The sequence below is a fragment of the Ictidomys tridecemlineatus genome, chromosome 15, assembly GCF_052094955.1.
Source record: "Ictidomys tridecemlineatus isolate mIctTri1 chromosome 15, mIctTri1.hap1, whole genome shotgun sequence".
Taxonomy (NCBI): Eukaryota; Metazoa; Chordata; class Mammalia; order Rodentia; family Sciuridae; genus Ictidomys; species Ictidomys tridecemlineatus.
In genome coordinates this window covers 19518225-19540987 of record NC_135491.1, presented here as the reverse complement: position 1 = coordinate 19540987, position 22763 = coordinate 19518225, and the positions used below count along the sequence as shown (strand labels likewise).

General features: G+C 39.1%; 1 protein-coding gene across 8 annotated transcripts in view; it reads right to left on the bottom strand.

Moving 5' to 3' along the window:
• Cep89 (centrosomal protein 89) overlaps positions 1–22763 on the bottom strand; it is a 69300-nt gene that overhangs the window by 12103 nt on the left and 34434 nt on the right. For all 8 annotated transcript variants that reach the window (XR_013430816.1, XM_078032189.1, XM_078032184.1 and 5 more), the window contains 8 exons: positions 22158–22303; positions 18577–18627; positions 18327–18410; positions 16267–16370; positions 13355–13470; positions 3754–3934; positions 1317–1484; positions 422–563 (listed from right to left, as the gene is read on the bottom strand). Coding sequence is in view for 7 of the 8 variants with exons in the window: in XM_078032189.1 (XP_077888315.1) it covers positions 422–563; positions 1317–1484; positions 3754–3934; positions 13355–13470; positions 16267–16370; positions 18327–18410; positions 18577–18627; positions 22158–22303 (992 nt within the window). In the remaining variant the exon portion in view is untranslated. The remainder of the gene's footprint in view (positions 1–421; positions 564–1316; positions 1485–3753; positions 3935–13354; positions 13471–16266; positions 16371–18326; positions 18411–18576; positions 18628–22157; positions 22304–22763) is intronic.

Genomic DNA, 22763 nt, shown 5'->3' with positions numbered 1-22763 from the left:
GTGCAGGTAAAATTTTAAAACATGAAGCTCTTTTACAGAAAGAGGCTTTTTTTAAAAAAAATTATTTTTTATTTATAGGTGGACACAATGTCTTTATTTTATTTGTTTGTGGTGCTGAGGATCAAACCCAGTGCCTCACGCATGGTAGGCGAGCACTCTACTTCTGAGCCACAACCCCAGCCCCAGAAAGAGGCTTTTTTAAAAAAATATTTTTATTAGTTATTAGATCTTTATTTTATTTATTTATATGTGGTGCTGAGAATAGAACCCAGTGCCTCACACATGCCAGGCAAGCGCTCTACCACTGAGCCACAGCCCTGCTCAACATGAAGTTCTTTATGGATTAGTTTTTGGAAATACTCTTAAAGTCACATTTGCACATAAACTTTAGTTTATTTTGCATTACTCTGAGGCAACTTACCAAACACATAAGACTGTCTCGTTCCTGTGTTATGTTCTCTGCTACCCCAACAAGATTCGCCAGGTTCTGGCGAGCAGACATTTCACTCCCCATGGCTTTTTCCACTTGCTTTTTGAGGATATCGATTTTCTTTTGGTATCTCCTACAGAATTCCCCAAATGGGAGAATAAAAATTATCAGCCTGCAGGGCTAGGGATTAGCAAATATCTGTGTTATTAAAACAGCAAGCATGTTAACAGTTCAAGGCTATTCTTGGGGCTAGAGGTAGAGTGCTTTCCCAGCATGTTCAAGGCCCTGGGTTTGATCCCCAGCAATGTAAAAAATTAAAAAAATAAATGCTGTTGTTCAGCAACCTAAATCTTCTACTATTGTAAGGTAAGATGATTTAATTTGAAACCATGCATAATTAATGACTCCAAATCAAGTTAATAGGACTCACAAAATGCCACCAATAAATAGGCTAATTAAATACTATTCTTTTAACTACTTGGCTCATGCTCTAAAAGAGACTTTTTTTTTTTTCCTTTTCCTATGGTACAGAGATTTGAACCCAGGGCCTCATGCATGCCTGGCAGATGCTCTACTGGGAAATGTTAAGAAGCTCTACCAGTAAATGATTAGGAATGAACTTCTAGAAAGTCAAAGGTCTTAGGGTCATCATATGATTATCAACAACCACATCTGAACTCCAGACTTGAGAGATGTGGTTAATATTGGCCAACAGAAAAGCTTTCACTATACTTATATTCTAATATCCTATAATCTCAATTACTCTTCTCCATTTAATAGCAATGTAAAAGGAAAAGATAAAGGAAAGGAAATATTCTTTAGTTGTCTTTTTTTTTTCGATCTATTTGAAAAAAAAATACAAGGAGAAAAAAATAAATCTATAAACCTATTTGTTTTCTGTGTTTTTTCAAGTTCGGCCTCCAGTGCTTTGTTTCTAGCTGTCAAGTTGCTCTTCTCCAGAAGCAGGCTCTTTTTCTGCACTTGCAATCCTGTCAGCTTTTCCATCAGCTCTTCCAGCTCAGCATTCCCTCTCTCTTCTTCCTTCTTCAGTTGGCTGAAGACAAAAACATTACAGGCATGTATCCAGTGCACCAGCTAAAGTCAGGCGGTCACTGCCAGCCAGGTGATCAATAGCGGAGCCCCTGGGTGAGCGGCCTGGAGGCCTGAACAGACGCACCTCCCCATCCTATGCCCTAGAGGGTCCAGGTCCAGCTGCTGGAGCAGAGGAGAGGGGGGGTGACTGGGAGCAAACTTGGATAGGGAAGATCTAACCCCTCTTTCTGCTCACAGGTTGTACTTTTACCTAGTATATGTACCATTCATACCTGTTTTTCCAGAAAAAAATCCTAGACAGCTCAGTTTTCACATGGTTATAATTTCCAGGGGGAAAAAATACTATTTCTAGAACAAATTTCATTTTGGCATAATGTAATTATAAACACATGCTTTTATAATAAAAGAAACAAAGAACAAATGGGACATTTGTCTTGAACACCAGCTTGGGTGCTGTCAAGTTTGTACAGAGGGTAACATGAGATAGGAGCTGCATACCTACCAAGTACAGCAGGGATACGTAAGAATGTATGGTTTTCAGGATGGTCTAATAACTGGAACATATAAAATTCAGAACTCATTTTTTCATTAAAAACTAAGTTAACCATTATTTTTTGTATAAATCGTTGAACTGGATTAATAATAAAGGGTTAAAAAATAATTTTGAAAATACAGAGTTTTGCTTCCAGCCAGGATTGTTACAGAGGCCAGATTTACCCTCCAGCTAAAAAACCAGGTGGAATAGAAGAAGCAACAGTTTACAGACTTTGGACAACTGGCACCATAGGACTGTGAAACCGAGATAAGGGAAACCAAATGAGGGCCACAGTGGCTCCACCTCTGCCTCACAGCGTGGGAAAACTCGGAACTGGCACACCAGCTGGGGTGACTTGCCAGAGATCAAAGATCAGGGAGGTTAAGTGTCCAGGGCAGACGGGGGGCTTTTTCAGAGGGAGGAAGGCTCTGGAGATCTTTTGGGGGCCACCACAAGTCTTTGGCTGAATACAGACCTACATTCATGTGAGAGGAAACTGTCCATTGGCTGAAGAAAGAGACACCAGAAATGAGGAAGCAGCACACAAGAAATAGTACCTGAACCCACCAAAGTGGAATACCACAGGCCATAAGGGACATCGGATAGGATCCTCAGAACACTACTGCCTTAAAAAGTGCGGCTACACCAGTCCTAGAAAAAAGGTTGTCTGGGCCCCTCCTAGCAAGAGTGGGCTTTGGATGAATTCTCTAGTAACTTTGGCATGCAACAAAAACAAAACACTATTTAAAACAAGGCAATAAATACGGCATTGACCCACAAAAATCTACACTATCTAGGATCCAATCAAGCAATAATATGAGAATATGGTCCCTGATTAGGAGGGAAGCAAAATTAAAAGAAGAGACCAAGAAGTGAGAGCGATGCTGGCACTGGCAAACAAGGTTTTCAACAGCTGTTATATATACATGCCCCATCTGTTTCAGAAATTAGAGAAAAAGAGCATGATGAGGAGAGAAATGGAAAATACAAAAAATACTCCAATGGTTCCTCCAGACAAGGGAAAATATATATATATATATACATACATGTGACACGATCAATTTGCTGGATACAAATAATAGCAGATTAAATAGCAAGAGAAAAGATCAATGAGCTTAGAGGCAGAGCAATTAAAGCACAGAGACAAACAATGAGCACAGCACAGTGACCCCTGTGGGGTAGTATCAAGCAGTCCCAGGGGAAGGGGGTAAAAAATTCCCAAGTGTGATGAAAGATATAAGCCCACAGCCCCAAGAGGCTCAATGAATCTCAAACAGGATAACAAAACCACACCAGGGCTGGGGCTGTAGCTCAGTGGTAGAGCGCTCGCCTCGCACTTATGAACACTGGGTTTGATCCTCAGCACCACATTAAAAAAAACACAATAAAGGTATTATGTCTGACTATAACTAAGAAAAAAGAAAGAAAGAAACCACATCAGCAAACATCCAAATTAAGTTTCTGAAAACTCGTGATGAAGAACAATTCTTAAAAGAAGCCTGAGAGCCAGGCGTGGTGGTGCACACCTGCAGTCTCAGCTACCTGCAAGGCTCAGAAGATAGATATCTTAGGAATAGCTTAGGAATTCCAGGTCAGCCTGGGCAACACAGTGAGAATCTGTGTCAAAACAGAACAGGGAAAAAAAAAAGAAAAACCCTGAGCAACCTTTCTCCACTCTGCCTACATTGGCATGTAGGGTTTCTCATTAATATTTAGAAAGACATTAAATCCTCACCTTTTTAACTCATTCACAATTGAAGTATGAACTTCCATGGCAATCTTGCCGTCCAAGTGTGCTTTAAGTTCCTGACATTTGGTCTCTAAACTCTCCAGCTGCTGTTTGTTTTCCTTCAGCTTCTTTTCCTGGCCCTGTGTTTTAGTTTCCAAGAGCATGAGTTGTTTAGTCAGCTTAGACACTGAAAAGCAAAAGAGAAGGACACAGACTCAACACAGGAGACTTAATAAAACACAAGTACTAATTAATTACTAGGAAACACTAATGTGAGACGGCTTGCAAAATGATCTTTTAAAAATAATCTTTGGAGAGTTATAAATTAACCAAAGTCTTTCACATAGAAATCGCTTTCCGGGGCTGGGATTGTGGCTCAGTGGTAGAGCACTCGCCTAGCATGGGCGGGGCCCGGGTTCGATCCTCAGCACCACATAAAAATAAATAATAAATAGATAAAGGTATTGTGTTGTGTCCATCTACACCTAAAAAAATAATTATTAGGAAAAAAAGAAAGAAAGAAATCCCTTTCCCTGCCAGCTGCAGTAGCGCTCACCTATAATCCCAGATACTAGAAGGTTGTGGCAGGAGGGTCATTAGTCTGAGGCCACCTGTAGCAACTCAACAAGACTCTGTCCCAAAATAAAAAATAAAAAGGGCTTGGGATATAGTTCAGTGGTAGAGCACCCCTGGGTTCAATCCCCAATACTGAAAGGGGGGCGGGGAAGAAGAAGAAGGAGAAGGAAAGAAAAAAGAAAGAAATTACTTTCCCTACATTAAACATTCACTAAATATACAGTCAGCTCTCCGTATCCATGGGTTCCACCATCACTGGACTCAACCAACTGTGGGTCACAAATATTCAGAACACGATCCAACATGGCGGTGGGCGCGGAGAGATCAAGTCTCTGACCTCTTCAGCTGTGCGGGCATAGGGAGTCGTAAACCATCTAAATTCTGTTTGCTCAGGATCACTAGGCAATGCTGAGGTGACGTGGATCTGGGGCGAACAGTCTGGGCCTCTCAGAACACACACCGAGCCCGGATCGGCTGAATTCAAGCTCCCGTTCGCCTGCTTCTCGCAGACAAACTGCTGTGACTCAGCACTAAAGATCCCGCTGAAACAACTGGTCAGCCCTTCTGATCCTACGGAGGTAAATGCCAACCGAGCCTTCATAGGCAGTGGCCACAGGATTGATACAGGGCTTGGGAGACCAGGTCAGGATCCACCCGTTGCATTGGTCACCCGGCAAAGGGAACGAACTGTCGCCATTTGCATGGGATACCACCATGGCAGAGAACTGATGTCACCAGAATGCAACGGAGGATCCAGCGGAGATAACTTCATTGAAACCAGCGGCGACAGGTGTGTAACCCCCTAGCCTTCCCTCTCCACACAGCAGGGAAACCTTAAGGGCCCTTCCCAGCTCTCCTGTAAGCGTGATAGCCAGACCGAGGGAATCAGGAGTGGCGTGGGACCCTCGGCGTGGAACCCCCAGCTACTGCTCCCACCAGTGCTGACAACTGAGGTCTCTTGCACCAGCTACCAGGGGCGTGGCTACCTGAGGGCAAGCAAAATTCGCTGAGGGTTCTCAGCCCCAAGCTCCACAAACTTAGGGTCTAAGGGATTGGCAAACAGGGAGAGTGTACCTAGTTGTTCAAGAAAACAGGGCTCCTGGGAGCAGCAGACCTGGCATGTAGCCAATATTGAGGTGAGCGTCACCGGTGAGTGGGGCCTGACTAGAGGAAAAGTGGGGAAGTGACTAGACACAAGAGAAGGCCCTAGGCACTCAGAACTGGAGACCCACCCAGTCTGGGAAGAGGAGCTGCTGCACAGTGATTGGTTCCCACGTATTGAGAGAAGCTTGGCCTGGAGGGCACAGCTCCACCTACTGGAAGAGAAGTTAATCAAACTCTAAGGCTGCATTTATTCATTTTTTTTTAATTTGGGTTTTTTTCATTTTCTTTTTTTGTTTTTTAAATTAATTTTTTAATTTTTAATTTTTAAAAAAATATTTTTTAATTTTAATTTTTTAATTATTTTTAAAAAATTTTTTCTTTTCTATTTTTTTCTTTTTTTTTTGTCTTTTCATTTCTTTTCAATTTCCTTATTCCCCCTTCCTTGAATTCTACCTGCTTACTCTCATTCTCTTTAGTGACTTCTTCCCTTCCCTTCTAATACCTTTCCTCCCAAGCATCAAATAAATTTATAGGAGTAAACAGTAACTCAGCAGTCAAACAGAACAAGAAGTAACATGAGCAGCATGAAAAAGCAAGGAAGAAAAGGAGTACAAACAATGCAGGACAGCCTAAATATTCAGGAGGACCTAGAGGCATCAGAAAAATGGTCAAATAAAGAACTCAACGAATACCTTAGACAGATGGAATGGAACCTTAAAGAGGATATGAGACAGCAAATTCAAACAGTGAAAGAACACATTCAAAATGAATTACATAAACAGATAAAAGAAGAAATTAAGCATCTTTATCAGGAGATAGAGATTATAAAAAAATCAAACAATAATTCTAGAAATGAAGGAAACTATAAACCAAATTAAAAACTCAGATGAGAGTATCACTAACAAAGTGGAGCAAGTAGAAGCCAGAATGTCAGATAATGAAGACAAAATATATCATCTTGAAAAGAGTCTAGCCAACTCAGAAAGGCTGGTAAAAAATCACGAGAAAAACATCCAAGAGGTATGGGATAACATAAAAAAACCAAACTTAAGAGTCATCGGGAGAGAGGAAGGTACAGAGGTTCAAGCCAAGGGAATGAGCAACCTGCTGAATGAAATAATTATAGAAAACTTTCCAGAAATAAAAAAGGAAACGGATATACAAATTGTAGATGCATACAGGACTCCGAGCATACAAAATCACAGTAGACCAACACCAAGACACATTGTTATGAAGATATCCAATATACAGAACAAAGAGAAAACATTAAAAGCTACAAGAGAAAGGAGGCAGATTACATTCAGGGGTAAACCAATAAGGTTAACAACGGATTTTTCATCACAGACGCTGAAGCAAGAAGATCCTGGAACAACGTATTTCAAACACTGAAAGACAATGGATGCCAACCAAGAATTTTGTATCCAGCAAAATTAAGCTTCAGGTATGACAACAAAATAAAAATCTTTCATGATAAACAAAAGTTAAAAGAATCTGCAGCCAGAAAACCAGCATTGCAAAGCATCTTGAGCAAAACACTACACGAGGAAGAAATGAAAAACAATAACCAAAACCAACAGTGGGAAGTGCCTCAGTAAAGACAGAGGGCAGGGGGAAAAGCTAATCATGGAGAAACAAACTAAATTAAAAAAAAGATAAATAATCAAACATGGCTGGAAGTACAAACCATATATCAATAGTTACTCTAAATGTTAATGGCTTAAACTCTCCAATAAAGCGACATAGGCTGGTAACATGGATTAAAAAAACAAATCCAACAATATGCTGCCTCCAGGAGACACATCTGATTAGAAAAGACATACACAGGCCGAAGGTGAAAGGATGGGAAAAAATATACCACGCACACGGTCCTCGTAAGCAAGCAGGGGTGGCCATCCTCATATCGAATAAACTTGACTTCAAGAGTAAGTTAATCAAAAGGGATAAGGAAGGACAAAAATTATATACTGTTAAAGGGAACCATTCACCAACAAGACATAACAATCATCAATATTTATGCACCAAATAATGGTATTTCGACGTTCATAAAACAAACTCTCCTCAAATTCAAAAATCAAATAGACCACAACACAATAATTATGGGTGACTTCAACACACCTCTCTCACCATTGGACAGATCCTCCAAACAAAAGTTGAATAAAGAAACTATAGAACTCAATACCACAATCAATAACCTAGACTTAATTGACATATATAGAATATATCAACCATCATCAAGTGGATATACTTTTTTTTCTCATCAGCACATGGATCCTTCTCAAAAACGGACCATATATTATACCATAGGGCAACCCTCAGTAAATATAAAGGGGTGGAGATAATACCATGCATTTTATCTGACCATAATGGAATGAAACTGGAAATCAATGATAAAAGAAGGAAGGAAAAATCCTATATCACATGGAAAATGAACAATATGTTACTGAATGATCAATGGATTACAGAAGACATAAAGGAGGAAATCAAAAAATTCTTAGAGATAAATGAAAATACAGACACAACATATCAGAATCTATGGGACACAATGAAAGCAGTTTTAAGAGGGAAATTCATCGCCTGGAGGTCATTCCTCAAAAAGAAAAAAAACAACAAATAAATGAGCTCACACTTCATCTCAAAGCCCTTGAAAAGGAAGAGCAAAACAACAGCAAATGTAGCAGAAGGCAAGAAATAATTAAAATCAGAGCAGAAATCAACGAAATGGAAACAAAAGAAACTATTGAAAAAATTAACAAAACTAAAAGTTGGTTCTTCGAAAAAATAAATAAGATGGACAGACCCTTAGCCATGCTAACGAAGAGAAGAAGAGAGAGAACTAAAATTACAAACATACGGGATGAAAAAGCAACATCACAACAGATACTACAGGAATACAGAAGATAATAAGGAATTATTTTGAAAATCTATTATATTCCAATAAAATAGAAGATAATGAAGACATTGATAAATTTCTTAAGTCATATTATTTGCCCAGACTGAGTCAGGAGGATACACACAATTTGAACAGACCAATATCAATGGATGAAATAGAAGAAGCAATCAAAAGACTACCAACCAAGAAAAGCCCAGGACCAGATGGGTATACAGCGAAGTTTTACAAAACCTTTAAAGAAAAATTAATACCAATACTTTTCAAGTTATTTCAGGAAATAGAAAAAGAGGGAGCTCTTCCAAATTCATTCTATGAGGCCAACATCACCCTGATTCCAAAACCAGACAAAAACACCTAAAAGAAAGAAAACTACAGACCAATATCTCTAATGAACCTAGATGCAAAAATCCTCAATAAAATTCTGGCGAATCGAATACAAAAACACATCAAAAAAATTGTGCACCATGATCAAGTAAGATTCATCCCTGGGATGCAAGGATGGTTCAGGATGGTTCAATATATGGAAGTCAATAAATGTTATTCACCACATCAATAGACTTAAAGATAAGAACCATATGATCATCTTGATAGACACAGAAAAAGCATTCGACAAAGTACAGCATCCCTTTATGTTCAAAACATTAGAAAAACTAGAGATAACAGGAACTTACCTCAACATTGTAAAAGCTATCTATGCTAAGCCTCAGGCTAGCATCATTCTGAATGGAGAAAAATTGAAGGCATTCCCTCTAAAATCTGGAACAAGACAGGGATGCCCTCTCTCACCACTTCTATTCAATATAGTTCTCGAAACACTGGCCAGAGCAATTAGACAGACGAAAGAAATTAAAGGCATAAAAATAGGAAAAGAAGAACTTAAATTATCACTATTTGCAGATGACATGATCCTATACCTAGCAGACCAAAAAGGGTCTACAAAAAAACTACTAGAACTAATAAATGAATTCAGCAAAGTGGCAGGATATAAAATCAACACGCATAAATCAAAGGCATTTCTGTATATCAGCGACAAAACTTCTGAAATGGAAATGAGGAAAAACACCCCATTCACAATATCCTCAAAAAAAATAAAATACTTGGGAATCAACCTAACAAAAGAGGTGAAAGATTTATACAATGAAAACTACAGAACCCTAAAGAGAGAAATAGAAGAAGATCTTAGAAGATGGAAAAATACACCCTGTTCATGGATAGGCAGAACTAACATCATCAAAATGGCGATATTACCAAAAGTTCTCTATAGGTTCAATGCAATGCCAATCAAAATCCTAACGGCATTTCTTGTAGAAATAGATAAAGCAATCATGAAATTCATATGGAAAAATAAAAGACCCAGAATAGCAAAAGCAACTCCAAGCAGGAAGTGTGAATCAGGCGGCATAGCGATACCAGATTTTAAATTATACTACAGAGCAATAGTAACAAAAACAGCATGGTACTGGTACCAAAACAGGCGGGTAGACCAATGGTACAGAATAGAGGACACAGAGACCAATCCACAAAGTTACAACTATCTTATATTTGATAAAGAGGCTAAAAGCATGCAATGAAGGAAGGATAGCATCTTCAACAAATGGTGCTGGGAAAACTGGAAATCCATATGCAACAAAATAAAACTGAATCCCCTCCTCTCGCCATACACAAAAGTTAACTCAAAATGGATCAAGGAGCTTGATATCAAATCGGAGACTCGGCGTCTGATAGAAGAAAAAGTTGGCTCCGATCTACATATTCTGGGGTCGGGCTCCAAATTCCTTAATAGGACGCCCATAGCACAAGAGTTAATAACAAGAATCAACAAATGGGATTTACTTAAACTAAAAAGTTTTTTCTCAGCAAGAGAAACAATAAGAGAGGTAAATAGGGAGCCTACATCATGGGGACAAATTTTTACCCCTCACACTTCAGATAGAGCCCTAATATCCAGAGTATGCAAATAACTCAAAAAAATTAAACAACAAGATAACAAATAACCCAATCAACAAATGGGCCAAGGACCTGAACAGACACTTCTCAGAGGAGGACATACAATCAATCAACAAGTACATGAAAAAATGCTCACCATCTCTAGCAGTCAGAGAAATGCAAATCAAAACCACCCTAAGATACCATCTCACTCCAGTAAGATTGGCAGCCATTATGAAGTCAAACAACAACAAGTGCTGGCCAGGATGTGGGGAAAAGGGTACTCTTCTACATTGCTGGTGGGACTGCAAATTGGTGCGGCCAATTTGGAAAGCAGTATGGAGATTCCTGGGAAAGTTGGGAATGGAACCACCATTTGACCCAGCTATTGCCCTTCTCGGGGAAGACCTTAAAAGATCGTATACTACAGGGATACTGCCACATCGATGTTCATAGCAGCACAATTCACAATAGCTAGACTGTGGAACCAACCCAGATGCCCTTCTATAGATGAATGGATAAAAAAAATGTGGCATTTATACACAACAGAATACTACGCAGCACTAAAAAATGACAAAATCATGGAATTTGCAGGGAAATGGATGGCATTAGAGCAGATTATGCTAAGTGAAGCTAGCCAATCCCTAAAAAACAAATGCCAAATGTCTTCTTTGATATAATGAGAGCAACTAAGAACAGAGCAGGGAGGAAGAACAGGAGGAAAAGATTAACATTAAACAGAGACATAGGTGGGAGGGAAAGGGAGAGAAAAGGGAAATTGCATGGAAATGGAAGGAGACCCTCATTGTTATACAAAATTACATATAAGAGGTTGTGAGGGGAATGGGAAAAAACACAAGGAGAGAAATGAATTACAGTAGATGGGGTAGAGAGAGAAGATGGGAGGGGAGAGGAGGGGGGATAGTAGAAGATAGGAAAGGTAGCAGAATACAACAGTTACTAATATGGCATTATGTAAAAATGTGGATGTGTAACTGATGTGATTCTGCAATCTGTATTTGGGGTAAAAATGGGAGTTCATAACCCACTTGAATCTAATGTATGAAATATGATATGTCAAGAGCTCTGTAATGTTTTGAACAACCAATAAAAATAATAAAAAAATATTCAGAACAAAATTAGATCTATACTGAACATATATAGTTTTTTCTTTATCACTACAATATAAACAAAACAGCATAGTAACTGTTTACATTATATTAGGTATGATAAGTAATTTAGGGAGGACTTAAAGTATACAGAAGAATTTGTGTAGGTTATGTGTTGATGCTGTACCATTTTCTATAGAGGATCCAAGCATTCATACATTTTGGTTATGTGTGTGTCTGTCTGTCTGTCTGTCTAGAACCAATCCCCTGCAGATGCTAAAATATTTTATTGGAACTGACTATAATATTTAACAAGACATGAATCTAGTCTTCAAGGAATTGACTTTCCAAAGACTAAGTCTTAAACCATACATAGATTTGTAAATATATATCATGATGTTGTCTCTAAAACTAGAAGATTTTCAAGATTTTTAAGGATATCAAACACAGCCTAACTAAGCACTGAATTTTTTATTCTAAGTTTTTAAAAATTTTTTTTTAAGTTGTTGATGGACTTTATTGTCTTCATTTTTATGTGGTGTTGAGGATCAAACCCAGTGCCTCATGCATGCTAGGCGAGCACGCTACCGCTGAGCCACAACCCCAGCTCCTCTTCTAAGTTTTTATAATTTATGCCCTATATTGAAAGTAAATCAGAAGTATTTCCATCCCATGTGATATGGTCATATATAATGAGATATTCCCTGGGCATCTGTTGAAAGCAGCCCTTAGAAGTATGATAGCATAACACTTTAAATCTTTCTACTCTAGAAAACACTGAGCTGATCAAAGGGAATGGGAAAATAATAGACAACTGGGTCAATCAAGAACCACATGGGCCGAAGGCTTGCCTGAACCATCAGATCAGAAGAATCATCACACAGGTACAATCCATTAAGTTTAAGAAAATTAAACTTGGTGAATAGAAAAGTAATTTCCCTATTATATCCATTTCTGAAAACAAAGCCAGGAGGCCCAGAAACACTCTTTCTTCCTGCTCAACGATGCCAGAGTAAACACAAGTATTGCCAGGCACACAGATCGAGAAAGTCCGCAGAGGACAGCCCTGTAGGGACTCTGAGAGATGCTCTTGTCTTTAAACACGGCCTACTTGGCAGAAACACAAAATGTGGCACAGAGGCTTCTGTGATAGCAGGCAGGTAAGGAGCTCTTCCTCATCTGTGGAAGGGAAGAGTCACTAAACCAGCATGTGCAGGAGAGCAAAGAGGAGGAGGGGTTACAATGGCTCACTCAAGACACTTGTCTTTCAGCTTACTGTCCTATGTTATTCTTCCCTGGAAAATTAAGTCAAGGCAAAAGAAATCACTATTTTTTCCTGCTCATAAATTTGGTTTTAGTCAAAGCAGAAGAAATGACTCTTCCTTCATCTGGCTTACTCGCAAATCCACTGTCTTATGGAGTAGGGCTCCTAGGGTGAGGGAGGGACTTTCAGAGGAGGTATCTGAGGGAGACCAACTACAAAGATTTAACCTCTCTTAGGCTTCACCTATCTCCCTTAGGCTTGTTGGAAGAAAAAGCACAAAGAGAGGCTCTACTTATTTACTCATTCAACAAAGATTTGGGAGGATGTCATTGTGTTGTTTAGAATGCTTTCCTCCCAGAAGCTCAGGGGAGGTGAGGCAGCCTCACCAACCTGGTGAGACCCTGCCTCTAAATAAAATAGAAAAAGGGTTAGAGGTGTGGCTCAGTGGATAAGCACCCCTGGTACAAAAAAAAAAAGAATAGAATGCTTACATGATTTTGTCTCTTCTAAGGCACTAATTTACTCTAAAATCAGTTTTACAGAGTCTATTGCCTACAACTGATTCACAAAATACAGAAAATGACTAGAAATAGTGCTGTGGCATCAAAGAGAAGGCCATCAATGCATTAAGGGAAATGGCTGAAAATGTAATAGAGTTGCATTTGGGGGAAAAAAGAACATTCAGAAAACATGATTTTTTTTTTCCAGGGATATAATAGTGACATCACCATTACTCACCTTCTTGGAGATGCTCCTGGTGAGCATCCTTGGCTTTCATTTGCTGAATCGCCAACTGGTCTATCAACAACTTGTTCTCCTCTAAAACTAGTTCTGCTTGAGTCTGAAGCTGATGCCTACAAATGATTTACAAAATTAAATACAGCCATTCAGGTACTGAGTGTGATTACAGTAACCTACCAAGTCTAAAAGAAAGCAACTGATTTATGGAGGTAATGAATATCTGGACATGTTTTAATGTTGTACATTTAGTAGAACAGCCAATTCAGCCATTTGTATTAAATAGGGAAAAGAATTGCAATGAAGTTTGAATGATGGCCTGCTTTAGTACCTTTGTTTTCATTTTGATGCTACAGATAAAAGCCAGGGCGTAGGCAGCTGAGATACCACTGAGCTATTCTCTGAACCCTTGAGTAACTTTTTAAAATGTATCAGGGCTGGGAGTATAGCTTAGTGGTAGAGCATGTGCTTCATATGTGTGAGGTCCTGTTGATCTCTAGCATAAAACCAAAACAACCTGTGTAGAATGCAAAATTTCAAACATATACAAAAGAGAATAATATAGACTCTCATATACATAATATCCAGCTGACACAAGCATCAAATGGACCACATTTCATCTATATAAACCTCCAATCCCCACATGCACTGAATTATTTTGAAGCCTGTAAGAATTTAGAAAGTTCCCATTTTACTGAAAAAGTACTCACTTATGATCAGTAGCTTAGTTGCCTAAAAATAAATACTTTGTTAGAAGGCTTTGTAATGGTTTCTTAAAACTACACAAGTCTACCCTAATCTTTATTTCACCAAAAGCAAACCCTTTTCTTAAAGAAAGTGCAATGTAAATTCTATCCAGCTCAACCTTCAGGATCAAAAATTCCAATAAGCATGAGCTGAAGGAATGGTATAATGGTCTAGTTAAGTGCTTACCACCCAAAATAGACTATAAATAAATAACTATCTTGATTTCCTACTTTAAACTCAAAGGTCAGAGGAGAAAGGTGAGAGGAAAGAAGAAAGGAGCCAGGCTGTGACAACGACCTCACGCCACCGTGGCTGCACACTAGCTCCTTCTCACTGGGGTGTTCCTGCCTGCTATCTGCACTGTGGAAGGGGGCGTCAGTCTCACGGGCCTCTTTAGTTTCCTCATTCCTGCCTCACAGAGCAGCTGCACTCTGGCCCATTACATTCTGGACGTCCTTATGAGACTTTTACTTCATCAGTTCACTCATTCATTCCTCCCTCAACTTCCTCATTTAAAATGAAAGGGATCTTTATCCCTAAAAAAAAAAAAAAAAAAGTTGAAAACCTCAGATTTATTTAATAATCCTTTCCATTTTATAGGCCCACTGAGGCCCACGAAGCTGAAGTTACCCAGCTGATCAGGTGAAATTGGCATGAGACTAGCTACAGCCCAGGAATTTACTCAGAAATTATCGGAAACTAAACAGACAAGCTTCTACTGAAGTGTGAAGTCTGTGTGCCAAGAACTGTGTGCAGGTCTAGGAGTTGCACGCCTGGGCAGGCACAGAGGAGCAGTCAGGAGGTGGGGGGAAGGGCTTCACAGGGCCTCAGAGCCCAGGGCTCCTAACTCACCCCCTCACTTTTTAATTTTGCCCTCTACCACACTAGAGCAGAGGGCAAAATTCAAATCTCAATAAAAACAGGACTGAGGAATTAGGCAGGACCAGGGATTTGAATGCAGGGCTGTCCTTTATTTTATCTTACTGATTTATTTTTATTTTAAGGAAACATAAAAGAACTTGATTCATAGCGATAAACAAGGTTAGGAAAAGAACCTAAGATTCCAGATTCTCCCGAAGGCCCCTGGAGGCATGTGAGACCTGTTGTCCTGGGTGCTGTTCAAGGAGCACTAACAGGAGAAATCTTCAGGAACCCCGACAGAAGACAATCCAAGGTCAACAGGGGAAATCAAGTGCACCAAAGTCCAGTGGATGCCCACGCCAATCTTGACGGACATATCAATCAGTAAACATAATGGGAAATATTTCATTTTTTCAGTAACATTAAGACATTTAAAAAATACTAAATGTCTCATACCTCCCCAAAACAAATCATCTTCTTAGCCTTGCCTGGATAACGCCATTAAGACTTTTCATGAGTTTTACTTCCTCTACTTCATCATAGGGGCATTTGTTTTACTGAGCTGGATGCAGTTATATACCAACATGAACAGGATGTGGTCACTGCCCTTGAGGAGGGCAAAGGAGAACAGACACACAGAGTGGAGACATGCAGGACAGGTAGGTATAGCGTACCAGGTACCAGGACAGGGCAAATGCTTCGGACTATGTCAGAAACAGACAAGGGAGCACTAACTCTGCATTCAGGGAGAGTTAATGACAGCACCATTTGAGCCCTGAAAGGTAAGGAATGTGGAAGGGGCCTCCAGGGATGGGAGCAGCAGAAAAGAGGAGTAGAGGGTGAATATCTGCTGTCATGTGTGTAGGCTTTATCCTTTATATTCCAAAGTCCTGGAAGTGACCAGAGGAATTGAGAAATATCACCTCAGAAAAATCAAAACAGAAGCTGGAAGTGGTGGTACATGCCTGTAATCCCAGCAACTTAGGAGGCTGAGGTAGGAAGACTGCAAATTCAAGGCCAGCCTCAGCAATTTAGGAAAACCTTGTCTTAAAATTTAAAAAAAGGCTGGGGATATAGCCTAGTGGTAAGTGTCCCTGTGTTCAATCCTCAGTACCAAAAAAGAAAGAAAAATACCATTTTAGAATAGTTTACTATGATTTTATTGTACCTTATTTTCTAAGAAACTTCCTTAAAATATATTTGTTAAAAAAGAAAATATATTAATGCACTTCATGATTTCATAAAATTTATTTCTATTCTCTTGCATTTTAAATTAGCAAAATACTAGAAATATCATCACTTGCCATTCATCACTGGTAACAGGTCTACTCTTATTTAACTCTTGGTGCAATTCTTCATTCTCTTTCACCACTTCTTGGACTCGCATCCTAAACATTCTCATTTCCTCCTGAAATAAAATTTATGTAAACTGTAACATCCACATCCACGTGCACTTCTCTTTCTTGGCTCTAGTGCTATTGCTGTGCCTACAATCCACTGTCCATAGCCATTTGGCAAAGCCTCACCCCAGGACCAGCCTTAAACTCTGCGTCCCAGTGCCATGTGCCCTCAGAGAGCTAAAAGTCTAGTGAGACAATGCACCAGGCAACTGCAAAGTCATGGAGCACAGGGACAAAGAACCTGGCTTTTTAAATATCCAACTCCTGATTTGAAAACATTTTTCTATAATTGCGAAACATTTGAAAAATGTAAAAGGGCAATAGAAAAAAAAAAGCCAAGATGCCCATAAATACTGCAATTTTTTCTTTCCTTAGAGACTCTAGAGGATAAATAGGAGGGTTTTATGTAAAACATAAGAACTTAATGAAAGCCCATTTGCTTGGGGAATTGGTCAGTTGGTATGGGGGCTGGAGGCTCTTAATCTTGCTCAGAGCAAACATGAGAAAGCCTCTTTATTAAAAGGCATCAGTCCCTATAACTCTGATTCCAGATCTGTGGTTCAGTCTCAGCTTTAGGCTCCTAATGATGTTTATGGCACTTCACCAGGGCCTCCTCCTCCACCATGGCTTTTCTTGGCCAGTATATGTCTGGCTTCAGTGTCCTGCACTGTCCTTTATAAGAATCTTGGGTGCCAACATTTACTCTGGGGTGCTTTGCAATATTTTTCTCCTAACTATTAGATATTTATGCTTACACCTGTTTGTCTCAGCAGCATTGCCAAGTTGCTTCCTCTCCTCTTCTACCCAGTTACTCTCCAATAGCTGCCAGCCCACCTGGCTCTCTTTTGAACTGAGTCAGGCAAACTACAGTGGGCAGTCCATTCACCTGATGTTTTAATGCACTGTAGACCCACCCAGTGTTTACATGTTGTCTACAGTTGCTTTCATGCTACAATAGCAGAGTTGAATAGCTGCAAACAGAAACTGCACGAACCACAAAGCCTGAAATATTTACAGAAAAAGTGGGCTGATCCTGATTTAGAAAGAGTGTAAAAATAGCAATTTTATTATCAGGATTGATTTTTGATCAATTAGTACTAGATTAATTCATGCTTTTAAAAAACTAAGTGTCCAATACTAAGTCTAGATGAAAAGATTCAAAATTGCATTTCCCAGGACACATAACATGGAACAGCACAACTGAAGAGCAGGCTGGGTGACTCTTAAAGAACTCTTCTTCCTCAGGATTCCATAAAAACCAACGCTTCTCTCTCTGGATTCTTCCAATTCCAATTCTAGAGATCTATTTGGCCACTTAATTGAGGAACCCAGAGGTATAGGAGGCATAAGTAATGCCTGCGCTTGTTTTCCTGCACAACTAGAAGGAGTTTTGCTGCCAAAAGCCATTTCCACAAAGCACAAATTAAGAAAACCTCACTTCCTAAGCACTTCAACAGCTCAATTACTTGACTTCCCTGGGGTCAGTTCTTCCTGGAATTAATAAGCATTTAAGTTTGCCTATCATGACCCTGGCCTATTACTTTCCTTTCCTGCCCAGAGGTTTCTTGAAATGGTGGTATTTGCAGCTGCAAAGTCCCATAAGAGAAGTGTCTCCCTATTGCTGAGTTCTCTGCACCCAAGGTCCTAGTCCACTGAGGTTGCCTAGGCTATAACCATGGTTTCCAGTGCAGCACCTCCTGCCCCCCTCCATATCTCTCCCCCTGTGCCCACCCCCCTGCTCTGCCAATCACTCTCTTCCATCTTCCCTCTCTCCTCTTTGCCTCTCTTCCTCTTTCCCTCCTTCTCCCACTTCCATACTCCTTCCTTTCTTCCTCTTTTCCTTCTTTTAATAAACAGGACCTACCACATGTTAGGCATGCTTACTTACCTTCAGAATGTTCCTGCAAAATTGGAAACCAGTTTTACTTTTATAAATCAGTCTTTTGAGACATCTGCCAACCTACCTCAAGGGTGGCATTAAGCTCATCCTTCTCTTTCATTCTATCTTCATAAGCTAGCAACAACGGTGAAAGGCACTTTATATCCAACTGAAGACAATGGAGTAAGAGGTGGTTAATATATTTCTTACATCTAAACACAACTGGCAAAAATTTAAAAAGTCAAGAAGACATACTTACATTGGAATAGATTGTAATAGGTATGCAAACACAGCCCAGAAAATATTAGGCCTGAAATTAAATAACTTTCACTTACCAGCCAGGGTGGTATAGGGCCTTTTGATGGGAGGCCTTCAGTATGTAAGCTCTAAGAATAAAACACATATTGAAGACAAAATAAAATATACGTCCTCTGAAATTCGAAGTCTTCTACATTATTAATTTAGACCAGCATCATTCACCCCTATGTTTGCATGAATGTATATAGGAGAAAAACTTTTCTGAAATGTTTGAGAGTAATGCTCTCTTTCCTCTAAATATTTCAGTGCATATTTCCTAAAACCAAAAACATTCATTTACCTAACCACAGTACTACACTGAAAATCAGAAAATCAACACTGATACAATACTATCTGAAATAATACTATCTCAAACATAAGTAATTTTTTATTAGGATGCTAAACTTTGAGAATGTTACATGGTGTCTGGATTTTGTTGTCTTTCTTTAATGATTTTTGGTTATTCTCTCTCTCTCTCTTTTTTTTTTGAGTGTGTGTGTTTATTTGTTTTAAACAGGCACTGATCTCATGGGTCGGCTTGTTCCTTTCAGGCTTGTTTTTCACCCTAGTGGGGTGAAAATAATCTGGTGGGTCTGTAATAACCCTTACTGAAAGGCTAGTTTAGCCACACTCCTAATGTCATAGCATTCAACAAGTTCTCTCTATTACAGCGATCAGAACTCAAAGTTCTCCTTGTGCTATGTGAGCTCTGGGAACTATTCAACTCACAGATTCCTGTACTTGTTTTCTGCCGGTCTAACGGGGCTCCATCCTACATGTGTGCATACTAGTATTTAACAAAAGACACAAGGAATTCCATGCAGATTTATGAATTTCTTTATCTATGGAGCTCCCTCCTTTCTGGTATTCCTGCCCTGAAAGTTCTAGTCTCCTTGACTTTCCCAAACTCTGTTTACACGAGAGAGAAAGCCTGGCACAGAAGCAGTGATCCCAATAGAGCTATTCCCTATTTAATAAGAAATTTTCCCACTTATGCACCTTAATCATCTATCTCATTATTCATTCATTCCATGAACATTGTGAACTTGTGAAGTCATTATGGACATTACCACATAATCCTAGTTTTCAAGGATTTTATGGTCTAATAATAGAGATAAGTCTTTTAATACAAATGACTTTTTTATTGTCATTGTGCAGTGTAGCCAGGCACCATCATACACGTGTATAATTCCAGCAACTTGGGAGGCTGAGGCAGGAGAATCACAAGTTTCAGGTTAGCCTGGGCAACTTAGTGAGACCCTGTCTCAAAAAATAAAAAATGGCAGGGGATATAGCTCAGTGGTAGAGCAATCCTGGGTTCAATATCAATACCACAAAAATAGATGGCTAGAATGGTAGGTAGGCAGGTAGATAGTAAACAGGTAGATAGGTAGATAGATAAATGGTCTGTAGATGTAGCTCAGTGGCAGTCTATTATGATTTAAAGAGAGGTCATTACTTCTGGCTAGAGTGATCACAAAAAAATATGGCATTTGCACAGGGTAGAAAAAGGGTGTCCAGGGGAGTCAAGGGAGGGTGGGGGTGTCCAGAGGGTTATCAATGGGCCTGCTTGCCCTGCCTCACCCATTACCCTGAAGAAGGACCCGATCTAGGCAACACAGTTTGGATCATGTGACCCCAAAGCTTTATTTTGTTGTTAAAAGTTAATATTGAGGCTGGGGGTATAACTCAGAGCTACAGTGCTTGCCTAGCCTGCATGAGGCCCTGAGTTCAGCACCAAAACAGAAAAAAAAAAAAAGATAATTAGTATCAAGCTAAGTATAATAAGTCAGTCAAAAAAGACCATGCATTGTATCGTTCTATATATATATGATATGTTCAAAATAGGCAAATAGAGATAGAAAGTAAATGTGACCATTAATGGGTATGAATTTCGTCATGGGATAAAAATATTCTAAAATTGACTCTGGTGATGGTTGCCTGAGTTGGAGGACACAGTAAAACTCATTCAACTGTACATTCCAAGTGGGTGAAATGAATGGCATGTGAATTATACAAGTTGAGCATTCCTAATTGGACAATCCAAACTCCAAAATGCTCCAAAATCTGAACTTATTAAAAAATTCCAATTAGAAGCTCAATAAGTAAAGTTTACGTAAATATTCTAAAATCCCTAAACTTCAAAAGTTGAAAGGCTTCTGGTCTCAAGTATTTCATATAGGGGAGATTTAGTTTGTGGTCTAAGCTATTATTTTTAAAAAATCAAACTTGAGTCCCTCTTCAAAAAGAAACTCAGGGGCTAGGGGTGAAGCTCAGTGGTAGAGCATTTGGCATGCACAGGGTCCTGGGTTCAATCCCTAACACACACACATACCCCTGCCACAAACACAAAGAAAAAGAAAAGAGGAAAAAAAGAAAAGAAAAAAACTCAGAAACCCACAGGCCTGCTGGGCGAAGTGGTGCACACCTGTAATCCCAGCAGCTTGGGGAGGCTGAGGCAGGAGGACTGCAAGTTCAAAGCCAGTCTCAGCAATTTAGCAAGGCCTTAAGCAATTAGCAAGACCCTGTCTCTAAATAAAAAACAAAGGTCTGGGATGTGGCTTGGTGGTTAAGTGTCCCTAAGTTCAATATCTGGTACCAAAACAAACAAACAAAAAAACCAAAACCAAAACCAAAAACAACAGGCCCTAAACTCCCAGAAGCCACATAATAATGCTGTGTGCCTATGGCTTTCCCTTCCTTGACCCCAGCAAGAGCCAATCAATCAGCTGTGCACCTCCCATTCTCTAAGAGCAGGGGCCGGACCTGCTCTTATCTTCTATTCTTCACAACATCTAATATAATAGCTTGCTTAGTAAGAGCCGGTAGAAATGAATTCTGCAACCACTCTCATCAATAAACATCTACTTCTTTTTTTCAGTTTGTATATTGGCAAATAATAGCTGTAATAGAAATGAAAATGGAGCAACTGAGATGGGCTTTCAGTTTTTTACTTTATGAGCTTCTATACTGTATCAATGTTTCCCCCAAGGTCTTTATCACCTATATTAAAGGTAAAGAAGAAAGGAAATAGAATGGTCTTAAGAAAGACTGTGCTTTGGCATATCTTTTTACCACTGAGCCACATTCCCAGCTCTTTTTATTTTTTATTAATTAATTTATTTTAATTAGGTATATACGACAGCAAAATGCATTTTGATTCATTGTACACAATTGTAGCACAACTTTTCATTTCTCTGGTTATATATGAGGTAGTGTTGCACCATACGTGCAGTCATACATGTACCTAGGGAAATGATGTCCATCTCATTCCACCATCTTTCCTGCCTCCATACCACCATCCTTCCCCTTCCTCCCATTTGCCCAATCAAAGTTCCTCCATTTTTCCCATGCTCCCCACCCCCCCTTATTTTTTATTTTGAGACAGGGTCTTGTTAAGTTGCTTAAGGCCTCTCTAAGTTGCTGAGGCTAGCCTCAAACTTGAGATCCTCCTGCCTCAACCTCCCAAATCACTGGGATTATAGGCATGCACCACTGTGTCAGGTTGGATGCATCTTTTTTACATTAAATTATAGTACATTAAAAACCCTTCAGAATTGGAAATCAATTTAATATTAAAGGCTTAAAAAAGTTTGATTTTTCTAAGTAGAAACATTACCTCTTCCTTGGACAAATGTCTGAATTTTGTTTGATAACGACTCAGCTCTACATTCAAACGATGAACAGTCATTTTCAACCCATGATTTTCATCTACCAGTTCTTGAGCTTGTTTCCTTAGATAAAGTAATTCAGGTGCAGCAACTCCTGAAAAAAAAAATTAATATCATGCTATAAATTATACTAAACTTATCAGAATTTTATTTAAATTGCTAATCATTTGCCTCTCGTTCCCTTTTAAGCTTACAGAGGAAATAAATTATATATGTACATATAGATTTATATAAAATAAATGAATAGTAGTTACAACACTTTTTAATACTGGATAGTCAATATTGTTCTGGAAATTGTTGCATGTATAATAAGGCAAAAGAAAAAAATTTAAGTTGGAAATAAACAGCCATATTTCCAGAAAATATAAACAGAAAATTTGTTAGAATAACCTTCCCACATAATAGCAATGTCTATTAGAAAACATAATAGAAAATAGATTCCACAAAGTATATGACATAAATATATAATAAACATAAATGGAAGTACAAATAACATAAAGTTCAGAAATAAATGCTCCTAAGAAATATTCTGTAAAAAAGAAAACTATATCAGT